Source organism: Takifugu flavidus, chromosome 6 (genome assembly GCF_003711565.1).
Source record: "Takifugu flavidus isolate HTHZ2018 chromosome 6, ASM371156v2, whole genome shotgun sequence".
Lineage (NCBI taxonomy): Eukaryota > Metazoa > Chordata > Actinopteri > Tetraodontiformes > Tetraodontidae > Takifugu > Takifugu flavidus.
Window position 1 is genome coordinate 13,050,030 of NC_079525.1, and position 18,278 is coordinate 13,068,307.

The 18,278-nt window shown below is 51.6% G+C and overlaps 2 protein-coding genes across 2 annotated transcripts; one reads left to right on the forward strand and one right to left on the reverse strand.

Annotated features, from left to right (window-relative positions):
- Positions 1–47: 47 nt before the first annotated feature.
- si:ch211-286b5.4 (afadin- and alpha-actinin-binding protein) lies at positions 48–5,224 on the reverse strand. Its single transcript, XM_057035228.1, is given in 14 exon segments — positions 48–303; positions 413–566; positions 654–753; positions 825–961; positions 964–985; positions 1,063–1,166; positions 1,268–1,409; positions 1,479–1,599; positions 2,035–2,098; positions 2,186–2,300; positions 2,507–2,575; positions 2,644–2,747; positions 2,848–2,914; positions 3,021–5,224. Coding segments are annotated over 13 exon segments (1,278 nt in total). The 5' UTR covers positions 2,900–2,914; positions 3,021–5,224; the 3' UTR covers positions 48–209.
- A 346-nt stretch (positions 5,225–5,570) lies between these two features.
- adra2a (adrenoceptor alpha 2A) lies at positions 5,571–7,847 on the forward strand. Its single transcript, XM_057035229.1, has 2 exons — positions 5,571–5,892; positions 6,027–7,847. The coding sequence occupies exon 2, from the start codon at positions 6,206–6,208 to the stop codon at positions 7,442–7,444; it is 1,239 nt and encodes a 412-aa protein (XP_056891209.1). The 5' UTR covers positions 5,571–5,892; positions 6,027–6,205; the 3' UTR covers positions 7,445–7,847.
- Positions 7,848–18,278: the final 10,431 nt, after the last annotated feature.

The following is an 18,278-nucleotide window of genomic DNA, read 5'->3' on the forward strand; positions in this document are numbered from 1 at the left end:
TGAAACAGGACATGATGCTGCGGAATGATGTTTTTCCCCAAAAAACGTGCTTTTATTAGGCTTTTATTGAGGATTAGTCCTACATTAATGGGACATTCGTAAAGTACATCTGCAGTTAAAACTGAACGGCATTAAAATGGTGAAATTAACGGGTTCCTAATTAAACCACAGCAGTTCTTTGATGTTTACCCACTATCATCACCACCTATCTAGGCTGTAGCTGAAGAGCGGCGACTGTGTTGAACACGTGGTCCTGGTCCCGTGGGACCGTCCCACGATTCTGCCCGAGGCTCCGTCCCGCTGCTGGAGGACAGAGGAACGTAAATAAGAAGCCACCGGCAGGACTCGGACCTCTGAACCAACGTCCCATTCGTCTCTATGCTTGCTGCTTCGATTGCGCAATCTCACAAACCTGCTGTTATATGACAGGTTGAGGGCCGAGTAAAGCTCGGGGGTGTCGGGGGTTCGAGCTCCAGCCCCTTCCTGACGCCGACCACGAGCTGCCCCCGACTTGGGTGATGGAGTGATGGGAGGGCGGCCACGCTGGCCCGATTGGGGGCAGAAACCTGCACCAGTTAAAGCTGTATTTTAGAGTTCATAACGAGGATGAACGGGACGAAGAGTCCACGTTAGACCTGTGGCCGTGCACTCACTGACGTCCGCGTCGCCTCCCCTGCTGTGGCCCGGCGGAGGCGAGTCCCTCAGATACTGCTGCTTCAGGAGAGAAGCCTTCTGCTGCTCTAACTCGCAGCGCTGCAGGCGCCACGGCAACAGTCACAGGTCAACAAGATCCCCTTCTAACCCCCGATCCGCTCAACTCTCACCTCTCGGCCCAGTCGGACGGCGGCGTCGGTGAAGGACCGCCGCTCCCTTTCAAACGTCCTCCTCTGGCGACGCAGCTCCGCCCAGCGCCGCTGCAGACGTTGCCACTCCTCCAAGAAGTAGCCGTCGGCCAGCTCGGGGGGACGGGGGAGGCCAGGCTGTCCTGCGCGACCCCACAGTGCAACCGGTGCTGGAGCGACATCACCTCTGGGGACTTTGGGGAATGGAAAGTTGCGGCACCTGCAGGAGCTGCTGCTGCAGCCTGACGAGCTGCTGACTCTCCCTCAGGTCGCTCTCCAGCCGGGCGAGGAGCTTGTCCTGGTCGGTGTCCGCCCCGGTCTGGCCTGCGAGGTCGCAGAAGGACGACGGCAAGGTCACGGAAGGTCGGACCGCGTCGGTTCTCCGTCACCGTCGCACTAAAAGGGCCCAGAACTGGGGTGGTTACCTTCAGATAAGAGCTCCCCCAGTCTCCTCTGCACCTGCCTCCACCTTTGAACCACCCCTCCGGTTACATGGTCACCAAGGGTCGCCTCAGCTCCAGCCAGACGTTTACCTTCAGCTCCCGCATCCGTCCCCCCGGACAGGGTCTTAAAATGTGATGGGAGTTGATAAAAACCTGCACACACCCCATCAAAAAAGGCTTCTGTTGGACTCACGCGCTCCATGTTGACTCTGAGCGCGTGCAGTAACGTGGTGAGGCTGTGGCGCAGCTTCATCGCCTCCCTGAGCTCCGCTTCTCGACGCTCGAGCACCAGACGCAGAGCCGCCTCTTCTCGTCTGCAAAGGCGAGCGGAGCCAAGGTTCTGAGAACCACCTCGGAGAGGTCGGGATGGCAGCAGCGGGTGTTCAAATAATAATATAAGAAATATCAATAACGTACATATCGAAACAGCATAAAAATAATGAGGAAAAAAAGAATTAAACTAGTGGGAGTTAAGCGAGGAGGCATTTTTGCTACCTCTGCTTTGACCTACTGTTGGATTTCTACCTTTTATTTTGATAGTCAGGGCCCCATCCCATAATGCTTCCAGCTACTGGACACAATTAATGGTTGAAATCATCTCAATATCTGATCTTTACATTCAATAGGAAGCCAATATGAAACGTGACGTATATGTGAACTCTTATTCAATGTGTTTAATAGCATTTGAAAGAAAGAAATACGGCTCCCGTTGGGAAAAGAGGCTGCGCATGCGCAGAACCAGCGGGTACCTTGCGGCGGACCTGAAAGTCTTCACGGGCTGTTCTCCAGGTGGAAGGTTCAACACATCCATGGCTACAGAGGAAAATAGTATATTGGTGAATGGTTTCATGGAATGTGAAAGCCAAGAAATGTTGCTTTTATAAAGCTAGCCGCTCTCACATGGGCCTTTATCTCGGGGTCTGTCTGTCAGTCTGTCCTTCAGTCTGTTGAGTTGCTGCTCTTGGCGCCTCAGTGCTGCCTCCTGCTGGTTGCTACGCAGCTGCAGGCGCTTGGACTGGTCACACGGGGGAGAAACCAACCCGACATCCATCCTCAGAGACTTTAATGCGCATTCTGATAAGTTTATTAAAACAGGCACAGCTTCCCCAGGTAATTAGCGAGGTCGCCATTTTGAGATGAATAATAATTATAGACCATTTAAGAGGTTTATTTCTCTGGTAAATCATGTAAACACCTTTCTTATAAAGCTGCACAACTCACTTTGGCCTTTTCGTGTTCTAGCGCATCCTGAAGTCTGGCAACGTGTTCCTCCATCTCTTGAAACTGCTCCTACCAGAAAAAACATTTGGGATTTCCCTCCCCAGAATAACGAGCACTGATCTACTTCATACTCTCACCCTGAGAATCTCTCCCTGCTGCCTGCACTCCTCCCTGTGTGTCCACTGGGGGGCGCTGTGCGAGAGCTCATTCACGGTGTCGGGATCCCTGAGGAGGTGGAGGTCTGAGGTCCAGAAGGAGACAGAGGATCAAGATCACGTTTGAGGGACACATTAAGGACACTTTTGTGTATCCAGATATCAGGGCAAAGGTCAGAGGATTACCTGAGCAGTCTGGACACCTTCCAACTCTCCTTCGACCAAACATGGCAGACATCTTCCCCTCCACAAACTAAGGTAGACGGCACACACACACACACACACACACACACAGTCTGACTTTAAACAGAATCATTTCAGGCTAAAATGGATCAGTCCAGATGTGTCTCAGGTCTTACCTTAGCAGAAAAGCCTCAAGGAGATGCCACCTTTTATTTCCAGCTGATAGCACTTGGTGCTAATGACCCTTGGCCTCGGGGTTTAAACGTGTTCAGCCAGGACGCAGGCGTTAAACATCATGGCTTTTAACAATCTGGTCATCTAACACATTCACTTCGGCCACATCTGAGGTTTTAATCGGATCATTTCTGCTCGATACATAAGAATTGAGGACGTTGCAGCCTTGTCTCATCGCTCCATTGATGGGGAAAAGGTCAGGAGTTGGCGTAAAGAACATTAAAGCACGGATCCATCCTGCCATGTATTAATGGTTCCAGCTGGTGTAGATGACCTCTGTGTGAGGGTCCGTTCATGACCACCGGGGTCCCGACCAGACGGCGAACTTAAGGCACATTATTGCTGCGGGAACCTTGATTGGGACAAGCAGTGCAACAGTTTGGTTTTCCTGAGCATCCCTTTGTTGTTTCCATAGTTACAGGGAGGCGCTTTGCCACAAAATGACCATGTTTTGTCTTTTAAACTAATATTTAGGGATTTATTCACGTCGCTGGCAGAAATACTGCAGGGTAATTAGCAGATTTGGCTCTATGTTTGGGAAATTGAATGTTAAAATTTGATTGATTGGATTCCAGCTAACTGCCGCAAAGGGGGTGAAATGTGTCCCTAATCTAATGAGACAATATCAATTAAATGAGAGGCAGGCAGCAAAGCCCCAGCTGAGGAGTGACAATTCACAGATTTTGATAATTAAAAATTCTGTTTACTGTTGCGCGTCTGTGTCTGAAAAACTGGCAATAACAGGTTCTGTCCGGGGGGAAATATTTTAGTTAATTTCTCTTATTTGATGTTGTTGCTCTGCTTCACTGGAGGCGGTTGACCACTTTTTAAACCGCACTCGCGCCGCCGGTGCAACACCGCCCCCTGCCGCTCAGTGCTGGTACTGGCGTTTCACCGTCCGACCGTAGATTCCACCTGCCCTGAAGCTGTCCCCGCCTCCTCTTCGCCCTCGCGCGCGCCTACCTGTGCACCTACCTGTGCAGATACAAAATGGTGCGACCCTGACCGCATGACGTCACGGCTCTTGTCTCATCCGCAGCCTTGATTTAGCTCACTGAGGCCGAGAGACGACAGGTGTCACTGTATCCCTGCGCAGTGAGTGAGTGAGTGAGTGAGTGTGTGAGTGAGTGAGTGAGTGAGTGAGTGAGTGAGTGAGTGTGTGAGTGTGTGAGTGAGTGAGTGAGTGAGTGAGTGTGTGAGTGAGTGAGTGAGTGTGTGAGTGAGTGTGTGAGTGAGTGTGTGAGTGAGTGAGTGTGTGAGTGAGTGAGTGAGTGAGTGAGTGAGTGAGTGAGTCTTGGGGAATATGAATGAGTGAGTGTGTTATTTGTCCCTAAAAAGGAAACCAGCAGGAAGACAGCGATTGTCTTCTTGTCTGGTGACATCACTGAGCAGCTTATCCACGCTCCCGTGTTCAGGCGTTGCCCCCGGAGACGCCTCTGCTCACACTGACCCAATATTAGGTTGATTCTCCCACAGACTCAAATCTCCACCTCAAGTTCTGAATGTATGTGAACCGCTGTCATGTGACCTGTGTGAGATCACAATCGCTCAGACATCTGGTGGGTGAAACAACCATTTTAGTCGGCTACAGTTAAATATTTGCTTTATCACGTCTGAATGCAGCACGTACACACGTACACACACACACCGCAGCGTGTGTGTGTGCGTGCAGTGATCTGAGTGGAGGAGGAAGGTCCAGCTCTTCATCAGAGGTGAGGATGAATAACGGGATGTTCCCACCAGTGTTACAGCGAACACAAAAGTACCTTGTTAAAGTGCTCCCCGGTGACAAACATCACCAAACAACAGTCGGTAAATCAGCCTGCGGGCGGCCTGCGCTGCCTTTACAGGCCCCCTCATGTGCCGCACGACAAATGTAAAAGGTGGCGAAAGAAATCGAGTTTGAGCAAAGTAATAAAATATTCCCGTTGGAGTCCACCAGGACTGTAGCTGCTGCTGCTTAGCAACACAGCCGTACTGCAAGAAATGTCCCTCCCGCACCGGCATCTGCCCGCGTTGGGGGTCAGGGCCCCTTTGACCTTTGGGCGAATCAAAGGAACGTTTTCGGGGAGGAAAAACGCACCTTGGCTCTGACATTTCTGCAGAATCATGTGTTTTTAATAATCCCCCAAATTTAGAAACTCCAAAACGATTATTATTATTATTATTATTATTATTATTATTATTACATCAATCGTAAAAAACAAAACAAAACATGAAAAGTGCTCATTCCTCGCGCTGAAATTAAACACACGCAGCATTAAAACCTGTGTCTCTGTCCCTGTTAATAACAATTCAACAACAGTCACATCAGACTGTCACATGTGCGCAACTATTGCACTATTTCACGAGTGGGCCGAAAAAACTATCCCTGCGCCTGACCTGTGCGAGTTTCCACGACCTACTTCTTCTTCTTCCTCCTCCTCCTCCATCTCCTCCTCCGCCTCCTCCTCCTCCGGTGTTGATGCTGGAACAGTGACCCGCGCAGCCGTGACACTTTTTGCAGCGTGCGGCTTATAAAGAGGGAGTGGCGCTCCGGTTACCGCCGAGGAGAGAGACTCGGCGCGCAGAGCGCAGCACGGCAGCGCCGCGGATAACATGATTAGCGCTCCATTAGGTCCGTCACTGGGCGCCGCTGGACGCTACGCAGGGATCATTGCGCGCGGACGGAGAGGAGGACCACGGGCACCACTTCATCCGCCACATGGATCTCATTTGTTTCCAACTGCGCTGCTTAAAGAAGTTCCCCATCACACAGTTTTTCCAGTTGCGTCCGTGGCTCTGGAGCGGGTTTTTCCACCACTCTGCGCTCAGGTAAAGAGGATGTAGCTTCGTCTGGGAATTGATAGATTCACATTCAAGACGTTTGTTTATTTATTGGATAGATTTGTGACAGGATTACGCAGATAAAAAGTTGTAACGATCTCCGTGTTTTGTTTTTTTTTTAGATCTAAATATTAGGAGCTAATCTGTGAGGATGAACGAGGGAACCCAGGAGAACATCTGGAGCGGCCGGTCTGCTGCCGACCTCAGAGCTGCTGGGAGTCTCCAGCGCCGTCCCTGAGCTGGGTGATGGTGGTTGTTGACCTCGGGTGAACCGGTGTGGGAACCGAGCCGATCTGCCCCGATGGGGCCGGACAACGACACCAACCAAACTCTTTCGGACATGGTCCCCTACAGCCTCCAGGTGTCTCTGCCCCTCACCGTGCTGGTGGGCATCATGATCCTGCTGACGGTGTTCGGCAACGTCCTGGTGGTCATAGCTGTGTTCACCAGCCGGGCCTTGAGGGCCCCGCAGAACTTGTTCCTGGTGTCTCTGGCCTCGGCGGACATTTTGGTCGCCACCCTCGTGATGCCGTTCTCGCTGGCCAACGAGCTGATGGGGTACTGGTATTTTGGCGAGGTGTGGTGCGAGATATATCTGGCGCTCGACGTGCTCTTCTGCACCGCCTCCATCGCTCACCTCTGCGCCATCAGCCTGGACCGCTACTGGTCAATCACGCAGGCCATCGAGTACAATCTGAAGAGGACGCCGCGGCGCATCAAGTGCATCATCTTCATCGTTTGGGTCATCGCGGCGGTTATCTCCTTCCCGCCTCTCATCACCATGGAGAAAGAAAACAGCGCGGAGGAGCCGGTGTGCAAGATCAACAACCAGAAGTGGTACGTCATCTCCTCCTGCATCGGCTCCTTCTTCCTCCCCTGCGTCATCATGGTCCTGGTCTACGTGCGAATCTACCAAATAGCCAAAAAGAGGACGCGGGCTCCGCCCGGAGACAGGAAGCTGAGGCAGCTGGCCAAGACCGCCACCGTCGGCGTGGCCAATCAGAAGGAGAACGGCACGGGCGCCGTGGAGGATCGGCTAAACGACCAGCGAGACATCGAGCTGAAGGAGAGTCCCGGCGCCGGCCAACGGGGGAAGGGCGAGGCGAACGGCGTGGACCTGGAGGAGTCGTCTTCCTCCGACCACAAAGTGGACACGGCCTGCTCGATCAAAAAGAAAACCGCCGTGGGGAAAACCAGACTGAGCCAAATCAAACCGGGAGGAAGCGACGCCCAGAGGTGGGCGCCCAACGCCAAGGCGAGCCGCTGGAAGGGCCGGCAGAACCGGGAGAAGCGCTTCACCTTCGTCCTGGCCGTGGTCATCGGCGTCTTTGTGGTCTGCTGGTTTCCGTTCTTCTTCACGTACATGCTGATGACGCTGTGCGAGTCCTGCCCGGTGCCCGACACCCTGTTCAAGTTCTTCTTCTGGTTCGGCTACTGCAACAGCGCCCTGAACCCCATCATCTACACCATCTTCAACAACGACTTCAGGAGGTCCTTCAAGAAGATCCTGTGCCGGAGGGACGCTAGGCGCTACCTTTAACGCACGGGTCGTGCCGGCTCTTCCCGGCGTTCCGGCGTGGAAGACGCCGATCCTCCATCGGCTCCATCACAGGACGCAACGTCGACCATGTTTTTATTTTTATAACGAAGCCCATCGTCCGCTGTGTGTTGTACAGAATGTTAAAGTGTTTCCCCGTTGATTATTCCTTTTTGTAAAGACTTTTGTCGTCATGGATACAGTGTTGTCGTTTTATATGATGTGGCAGCGACGGAGAGGGGAAGACCGGGCGCGCGGAAAAGGTCAAATTCAGTGGCGTTTGGGCTCCGACCTTTTGGGAGAGATTCCCCGACATCAGCTCCGAAAGGGCCGGAACAGATTATATGCAAATGTGCTTTGGATGAATCCTGTTGTGTCTCAACATTAAAGCCATTTTTGTACAGGTCGCCTGCTTGTAATTCGAAGCAACGATTCGCCTGTTTTCACGCGTGCGGCAAAAAACCGGCTGCCGGAGCAGAACCCGACTAACTGGTCTCGCCGGCTCTCCTCGTGCTTCCCGATCCATCACATCCGGGGGGGAATGTGGACAAACAACAGAGGGACTCGTCTGTGTTTGGCAGCCGGGGAGACGCTCGAACAGGAGCATCGGAGATCTTCTGGGGGTGGCGGGAGAACCGGCGCCCCGGGCGGCGGCGGGAGCGGGAGCGTTTCCCGACATGTTTGCGTAATGTGCAAAACTGTGAGAAAGACCGAGTGTGCACGTGAGCGTGCGTTATTTGCGGCACATGGAAGCACTGGGGGCCAGTTCCCCCTGGACAGATGAGTCAGTCAATCTGCTTTTCCCTGTTTACTTTTCCGGTCGAACCGAGAAAAAGACAAATAAACAATCAAAACCAGAGGAAAATAAGGTCGATTGAGGAACTAATTTTTTGATAATGGAAGAAAAAAACCCCAAAACCAGCCCTCATAACCCTCAAGGTGGTGGCAAAATAAGATCCCCTCCAATCAGGACATGAAAGGGGAGGAGACAAAAATGAAGGTAACGTTTATTGATAAGACGACAATTAACACACATTCTACACGACATCATTGATCATGATCAGCTGTTGTTATTGATCTGTTATTGATCATCCCACCGTTAGGGTGAGTTACAGTTAAGTTCATCTGCATAAGTCACCCAGAGTGGGGGGGGCACTATACATCCCTACTTTCTACGTCGCTTCCAACAAAACTGACTTATTTAATTGGTGCAGGAGAGAGTAATATCTGCCAAATAGCGAAATTATACAATTAAGTAGCTTTTAGCCCCTTAGGCTAACATTAGAGATTTAATATGCTAACAGAAATAAACATAACCGTAACGACTCGTCTGTTTCAGCCAGTCTGCTGCTGCTACCTCTCATCTGTGTGTGTGTGTGTGTGTGTGTGCGTGTGTGCTGACCCAACACTCTAAAACACACAATTTGTGCATTATTTCCCTTCTCTTGTTGGCAAATAAAAGCCAAACACTTATTAAATTGACTGCTTGATGGCACCTCGGGAAATCTCACCAGTTTACTTTATGAAGCCATTTGTTTTTTTACTTGTACATCTGTGCTGCTGCCCCCCCCCCCCCCCCCCAACAGACAGTGTTTCCATGCTGAGCTGTGGGAAGAGGGAATTACAGTGGCTGTAGATCGGCCAAACCGGCTCCCAAATCAACTGATTTATGCCTCAGTTCAACTCCAGCCAAATTCCCCAATTGTGTGGGCGCACAGGCCCGCGGACCTCGAGCAGCGCTCGCGCGTCGTTTCCGCGTCCAAGCGCGGATGCAGCCGGATGAAGGTGTTTGGGAATAAAGGTGTGCGTCGTCCTCCTCTCCTCCGCGCCTGCTTCCTCCGCGCCGCACAGACCGACAAGCAGCACTGATATCATTAAGCCTACGTGCCTGCTGACAGCCTATTGGAAGAGGCCAGCTGTTGCGCACACACACACACACACACACACACACACACACACTGCCTCTGGGATCCAGGGCATGGATCACGAGCACACATCCCTCTCTCAGGCTAAACGTGGTCGCTCATTGTGGCCACGAGTCAAACAAGCAGAGTCACATCTGGGGATCAACTGTTCATTTGACTCCTCTACGCCTGTCCCAGGCGCACGTGTGTGTGTGTGTGTGTGTGTGTGTGTGTGTGTGTGTGTGTTGTGTGTGTGTGTGTGTGTGTGTGTGTGTGTGTGTGTGTGTGTGTGCTGACCCAACACTCTAAAACACACAATTTGTGCATTATTTCCCTTCTCTTGTTGGCAAATAAAAGCCAAACACTTATTAAATTGACTGCTTGATGGCACCTCGGGAAATCTCACCAGTTTACTTTATGAAGCCATTTGTTTTTTTACTTGTACATCTGTGCTGCTGCCCCCCCCCCCCCCGACAGACAGTGTTTCCATGCTGAGCTGTGGGAAGAGGGAATTACAGTGGCTGTAGATCGGCCAAACCGGCTCCCAAATCAACTGATTTATGCCTCAGTTCAACTCCAGCCAAATTCCCCAATTTGTGTGGGCGCACAGGCCCGCGGACCTCGAGCAGCGCTCGCGCGTCGTTTCCGCGTCCACGTTTGAAGCGCGGATGCAGCCGGATGAAGGTGTTTGGGAATAAAGGTGTGCGTCGTCCTCCTCTCCTCCGCGCCTGCTTCCTCCGCGCCGCACAGACCGACAAGCAGCACTGATATCATTAAGCCTACGTGCCTGCTGACAGCCTATTGGAAGAGGCCAGCTGTTGCGCGCACACACACACACACACACACACCACACACACACACACACACACACACACACACACTGCCTCTGGGATCCAGGGCATGGATCACGAGCACACATCCCTCTCTCAGGCTAAACGTGGTCGCTCATTGTGGCCACGAGTCAAACAAGCAGAGTCACATCTGGGGATCAACTGTTCATTTGACTCCTCTACGCCTGTCCCAGGCGCACGTGTGTGTGTGTGTGTGGTGTGTGTGTGTGTGTGTGGTGTGTGTGTGTGTGTGTGTGTGCGTGGGTAAAAGGTCAGGATCTTCATGAATATGAGCAGCCCACGTTCTGTACATGTTTGTCGTTGTGACGCACCTGTTTATCTCGCGGGGAGTCTTGATCAGACGGCTCCTGTTGGAGGGACGCCTCTCAAAAATGGTCTAATTTAGTCCCGAGCCTCATTAGCAGAAGGCTGATTAGCTGTCAGGCCTCTGGGTCTGATTGGAGACACAAACCACCAGTGGGCAGCGGATATTTCCCTGGAAAATAATTTGCGCTGACAAATCTATTATCCGGAAAACTCATTACGATCAAGAGCAATCAGCTCACGTCTTCCCAGAGAGCGCCACGCAATTATCAGACCCGCAACGTGACGTAAATCAGCGGAGCCGCACCTCTGACTCCTTGGTCCGTCGGTGGGTTGGACAGGATCTGAAATGGCCTGTGGATCTGGAGAAGACCACAGGGTTCCCCAGAGAACCCTCAGGGCAGTGGACCGGGTTGAGGTACCGCTGAGTGGAGCGGATAAGGACCTGGACCTGATCACCTGTTGATGGTTGAGGTGTTGTTCTGAAAGACTGTTGAACAGATTAAACAGGTGTATCTAAAGGCTCCGCCGCCCTGTAATCGCCCCAATCAGTGTAGCGACGAGCTGTTCTGTTCTGCTGGACCTCCGCGTCTCTCCGCGGGTGACGGAAGAACACGAGTTCAGTGACTCTGGAGCAGCTCAAGAGGGAGAGGCTGTTCCGGAACGCTCCGCTGTTCTGTGTTGAAGGAAGAACGCCGCGTGTTTGAGCAGCAGAGCGGGAATGTAAATATTGTGTCAGCGGCGCCTCGGCCTGCTTTAAAGGTGAGGGTTTAGGTTCCCCCTGTTCTTGTGGTGGCTCTTCAAACTGCTGCTGCTACTACTACTGCTCTGCTGCTGTTGCTCTGCTGCTGCTGCTCTGCTGCTGCTGCTGCTGCTGCTCTGCTGCTGCTACTACTGCTCTGCTGCTGTTGTTCTGCTACTGCTGCTGTTGTTCTGCTACTGCTCTGCTGCTGCTGTTGCTTCCGGTGCTGCTGCTACTGCTCTGTTGTGTTGGATCGCGATACCTCCCGTATGTAGCTGCCGATCCGCGTGTTCGTTGAATGAAGACTTCGGGAAGTAAAGTACCAATTTCAAAATGTATTTAACAATAGAATCAATTCCAGACACAAATATTACAGAGCTCCGGGCCAGTTCATAACCCTAGCAACAACAGAGTCAATTGTCAGGGCACGAAGTCTGACAACCTAACTATCCCTTGGCCCAGTCCTTTATAGTCACACACATGCAAATTCACAATGTCCATGCAATCCAATCCAGATCTCCTGCTGAGATGTCCTCGTCCTCTTCCTCCAGTCCCCTGCGGTGTTGATACAGTCCTTCTTTTCCATTGCTTTCCCAGGTGGCCAGATCCCATTCTTCATGCAAATGTGATCATCATCAACCCCCCTGATATCCTGTTTACAATGAGTATTTGGCACCCCCTGCCTGACTGGCTCCTGAGATAACAATAGAACAGACAACAATCCTGCAACTGTAATGTCTCTGTTCTTTATTCTATTTACCACTGAGTCTACCTTGCCTAACTTCTAAGAGAAGACAGAAACATATGGTGAAACACATAACAAGATAAAGACACTTCCCATCACTTGCCTAACTTCTAAGAGAAGACAGAAACATATGGTGAAACACATAACAAGATAAAGACACTTCCCATCAGTTGCTACTGCTCTGCTGCTGCTGCTGCTGCTGCTGCTGCTCTGCTGCTGCTGCTCTGCTGCTGCTGCTGCTGCTGCTGCTGCTCTGCTCTGCTGCTGCTGTTGCTGTCACTCTGCTGCTGATGTTGCTGCTGCTGCTCTGCTGCTGCTCTGCTGCTGCTCTGCTTCTGCTCTGCTGCTCTGCTGCTGCTGCTGCTGCTCTGCTGCTGCTCTGCTGCTGCTGCCAGAGGGTTTTAATGTTTGGGAGGTTGCTGTTGGTGACCCAGACACCCGCCTGGGGGTTAAAATAAGAGCACCGGTTCCCTTAGACATGAGAGAATCTGTCCTTAAAGGATCCAAGCTGCACCGTTTCCTTTGTGCCACCACAGATTTGCCGTTCTTCCTCGTGCTCCTCCGGAGAATTAAGTTTGTTTTCTGTGAGAATCAGGCTTTTTTCAATTATTATTGATGCCTCATCCTAAAAAAATAGTCAATTCAATAGTTTGTGCAGTTTGCACAATAAACCCAGCGTGTTTTTATTAAACACACCAGCTTGTTTCCTTTGTTATCAGCCATAAAACTTTATTCCTCGCAACAAACCAACACGAGCCGTCAAATATTGAAACGAGCTGAGTAAATACGGCTCAGTCGCCGCGGAACGATTCATTTGTATCTGAAACAGCCGTCTGCAAACATCGACCAGATCGTCGCTTTGGAACCTGTTCTGGAGGAAAATGTTCTTGCAGTCCAAATGATTTGTTTGGCTTTACGACCATTTCAGAAAATGCGTGTGGATTTTAAGCTAGCAAAGCACAATCCCCGCCCCCACCCCCCAACAATCCATATCCTCCCAAAGGAGCCATTCCAAAATTGAAACTACAGAATCTGGAAACGTCCCTGAGGTCTCTTCTCCCCCCCCCCCCCTTTGTTTGTATCTCTCTTTATCAGACGGTGGCGTTAGCATCTGTGACGCCGTCGTGGGCCTGAAAACGACCTCACTGTGACGGAGAGACGCCGGCATGATCCGTCATGCTGGAATGACGACCGCGGTGAGCGGCAACGATCCGGACATGAATAATTCAGCCTGGCGTGCAGGTTGCAGGTAAAACCGGAGTTGAAAGCCGGCAAATTGCGCAAGACGACCGCGTTATGGCGGCAATTATCAGTGTTGTGGAAAATTGTCGAGGTTGCGCCAGCGCGCGCGAATCCCGGCGCTGCCGAGAATGATCGAACACGTGGGCGTGTTTGTCATTTGGATCCCATTTATTTCCTGGGAGAGACGGACGGATTTGAGTGTTGGTGGACGGAGGAAAGAGAGGGTGAACCCCCAGGATGAGCCGCTATTGTCAAAACAAACAGCTGATGGAGAGCAGGGCCAGAGGATCATGTGATCAGCTCCTCTACGCTGAAGCCTGGCGCTCCGGCTGGACACCGTACACCCAAACTGCGTCTCCCGCTCGCCTCCGATGACAGGAACGCCAGAGACAAAAGGCTCGTCTTTCACCGCAGTGTTGGTGGTGAATTAGTCTGAGGTCCAACATGGACGAGGGGGCCCATATTTATGGGTCTGGGTCGGGCTGGGTGCCTGGCAACCACAAGTGGGAAGAAAAACCTGCCGGCATTTTCTCTGAAACATCTCAGGTGGCGGCGGCGCACGAGTCTCAGTGTGTACATTCAACAGTGGAGTGTGTGTGTGTGTGTGTGTGTGTGGTGTGTGTGTGTGAGAGAGAGAGAGAGAGAGAGAGAGAATATGGGTTTGAAGGGCTTCAAGGGAGAGAGAGGTAAAACACCGTCGCCACTTGTTTGTGTCTAAATCCGGGCAGGGCAGGAACGGAATCTTGGGAAAACGTTGTGTCCGACTCCACTGGTGCAGCACAGCGTCTGGGCGAGGAGGTGTTGTCGGAGGGGGGGGGGGGGGGGGGGAGGTTGACCTCTAACCTCTTCTCCATCCTCCTCTTCCGTTCCCGTACAGAGAGGAGACGGGATTCGGCGCCAGACCTTCGCTGAGGTTCAGCCCGCCACAGTTGGAGGGACGTTTAAGGGAATGAGGTTTGAAAGGGGGCTGACAAATGGGGGGGGGCAGCAGGGAGAGCGTCTGGTTGGCAGCGCTGATGACATAATCATCTGTGATTTGACCGTGCATGAGGGATGGTGCACGTTGGCTCAGGGAGGAGGAGGAGGAGGAAATGCTCGCTCTTATCCTCCTTTTTTCCCTTTGTGTTATTGTTTATTTCTGGGGGAGTTATTTACACGGGGGGGGGGGGGGTGGCGGGGGTTGGGGGGAGTCATCTGGGGGAAATAGAGACATCAACATCCCATAAAAAGCAGGAGAATCAGAAAAGCATCAAAGTAGAGCTCTGTAGTCCAGGGTTACGTGACATGCTGCTGGAAATGGGAAGGACACACACACATACACACACACACACACACACACACTCTCTCACACACACACACACACATTACACATGCATGGGAAGTGGTTGACAACCCTTGTTCCCATTCCATGAACCGTGCCTCAGGCCTCAGGAACTTTGTGAGCGGATGTTGGGAGCCGTCACTCGTCCTTATTGATCATTAACATCAGACAGAAGGAAGAAAAAACCTGGTTCTTGTGTCTCAGTCACATCAATAGTGAGCAGAGAGAGCTGAGCTGTGTGTGTGCGTGTGTGTGAGTGTGTGTGTGGGTGTGCGTGTGTGTGTGTGTGTGCTTGTGGGTGTGTGTGTGAGGGAGGGAGGGCAATGGAGTCTGTCCAGGGTTCCAGTAGTCAGTTCTCACAGGATTTACAGTTGTCCGATGGGAAATGAATGATAAGCACGATAAATAGCCAAAATAATTCTGGAACCTCCTCCTCTCCTCTCCTCTCCCTCTCCTCTCCTCTCCTCTCCTCTCCTCTCCTCCTCTCCTCTCCTCTCCTCCTCTCCTCTCTTCTCCTCTCCTCTCCTCTCCTCTCCTCTCCTCTCCTCTCCTCCTCTCCTCCTCTCCTCCTCTCCTCTCCTCTCCTCTCCTCCTCTCCTCCTCTCCTCTCCTCTCCTCTCTCCTCTCCCTATATCTCCTCTCCTCTCCTCTCTCCTCTCCTCTCCTCTCCTGTCCTCTCCTCTCCTCTCCTCTCCTCTCCTCTCCTCTCCTCTCCTCCTCTCCTCTCCTCTCCTCTCCCTATATCTCCTCTCCTCTCCTCTCCTCTCCTCTCCTCTCCTCTCCTCTCCTCTCCTGTCCCTATATCTCCTCTCCTCTCCTCTCCTCTCCTCCTCCTCTCTCTCCTCTCCTCTCCTCTCCCTATATCTCCTCTCCTCTCCTCTCCTCTCCTCTCCTCTCCTCTCCTCTCCTCTCCTCTCCTCTCTCCTCTCCCTATATCTCCTCTCCTCTCCTCTCCTCTCCTCTCCTCTCCTCTCCTCCTCTCCTCTCCTATATCTCCTCTCCCTATATCTCCTCTCCTCTCCTCTCCTCTCCTCCTCCTCTCCTCTCCTCTCCTCTCCTCTCCCTATATCTCCTCTCCTCTCCTCTCCTCTCCTCTCCTCTCCTCTCCTCTCCTCTCCTCTCCTCTCCTCTCCCTCTCCTTCCCTCTCATTTGACCTCTGACCTCTCCTCCTCCCTCGTGTGCATTTGACTAAGCGGAAAGTTTCAGCCCAAATATGAAAACAACGCTGGGACGGGATCCAGGCGGATGCAGCAGTCGGCTCTTTCAGATATAATTAAATTTCGCCTCCCGTCGCTCCATTAGTGGAACGTCGCTCTGCTGAATCTAGAGTTCTGATGTGAAACCGCTGAAAGACCAATCAAATAAAAAAGCTATCTACCGAACGTCTGAGGATCACCAACAACAACAGAGAGAGTGTGTGTGTGTGTGTGTGTGTGTGTGTGTGTGTGTGTGTTATTTTAGTTTGAGTGTGAAATGAGAGTCAGTCAGACAGATTTATCTTTTTCGAGCAGCGCGCTCGATGTTTCCGACCAGAACCAGTCACTTTAATTCACCCCGGTGTGTTTGCAGCCGCTCGTAACTGCGCCTTTCCTCTCTTTCAACCCTCCTGAGGTGAGTGAAAATTCACCTCATTTCCATTTTCATTTCACTCTGTGGGCTGAAACTCCGGCAGACGACGCTCGGCAGGATTTTGAACATTTGGAAACTGTGTTTCACCTGAGAAAATAGACAACAAAACCCTGAATTCAGTCCTCCGGCCAAATAAATTCCGGCTGTAAACATCATCATGAATGTGTTTAGCTGGATGCAGAATAGCATTAGCCTCCAGTTGAATCTCATTCCACTTTAGCATCGAATCCTGAGGGAAATACGACTCTAATTGATCCAATATGGCCGTCCGTCGCCGCGTTCTCCGCAGATATTAGCAATAATACCGACATCTTGTCCAAACGCTCCGTTAAAAGTGGCCGGGGATGTTCAAATGTTGGCGTTTCCACTCCTGGAACCGCTTCCAGAGCTCGGCCGCGGCCCCCGTCGCGCTCGCCTTTGGTGGGAAAGCGAGGCCCGGGATGACACCCTGAAACAGAACAGAATCTGAGGTTTTGACCTTAACAGCCAATTAGCGGCGCTGATCAACGCGAGGAGACGTTCCGGGCTCGGCGGAGCCAGCTGAAGGTCAAGCTGGGGGAGGGGAGCTCTCTGAGGGAGCCTCTGCTCGCTAGCAGCTTGGCGAAAATAAGCTTTTTTTTTTTTTGGTGTCTTTCGCGGGCGTTTATCACTTTAATACTGCCGTTAAAGCGTCGCTACCGCGGCCGCCATGATTGCAAACATTGTTCTTTTCCCGCCCGAGCGACCGCCGGACCTTTTTCCCGCGCGTCGTTAGCGAGGTCAGCGCAATCGCGCCTGATTTGCAGGCGGCGGAGGAACAAAAGCCGTTTCTGAGTCGTGTCTGATCGACAACGTGTGCGTTTAATGTGTTAAAAACGTAATGCGGGCATTTGTTTAGCCGCCCAAACGGGAGGAAAATTGCAAATCTGTATTTATGTCAGTGATATGCGGCCCCCAACGCCTGAGGTCAGCTTGCTATCCAGATTAAATGCAATCGGCCCCCACCCCTCCGCCGTTTCCTTCGTCCAAAGATATGAATTTCTAATTTTCCGGAGAGGTTTTTATTGTGCGCTGCTTTGCGGGGGGGCTGTTTTCAGTGCTCGGCTGTCCCCACATGTCTGCTCGGCCTCCTCAACGAGGACAGCGTCAACTGTCGCATCTATTAGGCTTTATTACTAAATATAGCGCTTTCCAAGGCAAGTGTGGACCTGCCATCAGTCTTTATCAGTGTTATTGACCAACCCTAATGGCGGTCCAAATAAAAACGTATTATCTTCTTGTATTTCTGTGGGGAGATGTTCTGTTTATCCACATTCTTTCCCTTCCAGGAGAGATCATACTGGCCGTATTGTAGTGAGAATCAAAACTGTCAATGATCTTAATGTGGGCCGTTAACGAAAGAGTTAATGGTTTTAGAGTCAAATCTATTTAACGGGAAGACAAACAAATAAATAAAATCACCATGGCGGAGATGAAGACAATCTGGTCGGTTGTAACCTCACCCTTAAAACTCCATCGTAAACCTTGGGAAAAAAAATCTTTTGGAGTTGTGGAGCAAAAGGGACCCATTTTCAACCTTTGAAAATCAACCTTTTGGTGCTCAATATGTAGTCAATGTGAACACACACACACACACACACACACACACACACACACACACACACACACACTTCTAAAGAAGACAGAAAAGATGTTGCTTCTTATGAAGCCTCTGATCCCCCCCCCCCCCCCCCCCTTCCCCCAAAAGCTGCAATTGGAAAGTGGAAATGAGAAAATAAGGGAGGCGAGATGCACCGTGCGTGTTGCACCGTGCGCGTTGACGGCAGCGATAGAGCGGCTCCCGTACATGCAGGGAAACAGGCAGATTCCACTCGGCCTCTAACGATATTTCTGGCGTCCTATGCGGAGCAAAGCAAAAGCGTCTCATCCTGATCTGTGGAAGAGAAGGAAAGGAGACACGGATGCTGGACAAGTCACCTTAGATCAGGATCACGGGAGCAGAGATGTGAATCACCGGGGAAATCAGTTTTAGAGCAGCTGATTAATATTGCAACCACAGCCGCAACCGCCTGTCTACAACTGGATACAAACTCACAACACGAAAAAAGAATCCAATTAAA

Excerpts from the sequence above, each read along its gene's own strand:
- adra2a (XM_057035229.1), top strand. The coding sequence starts at position 6,206 with ATGGGGCCGGACAACGACACCAACCAAACTCTTTCGGACATGGTCCCC.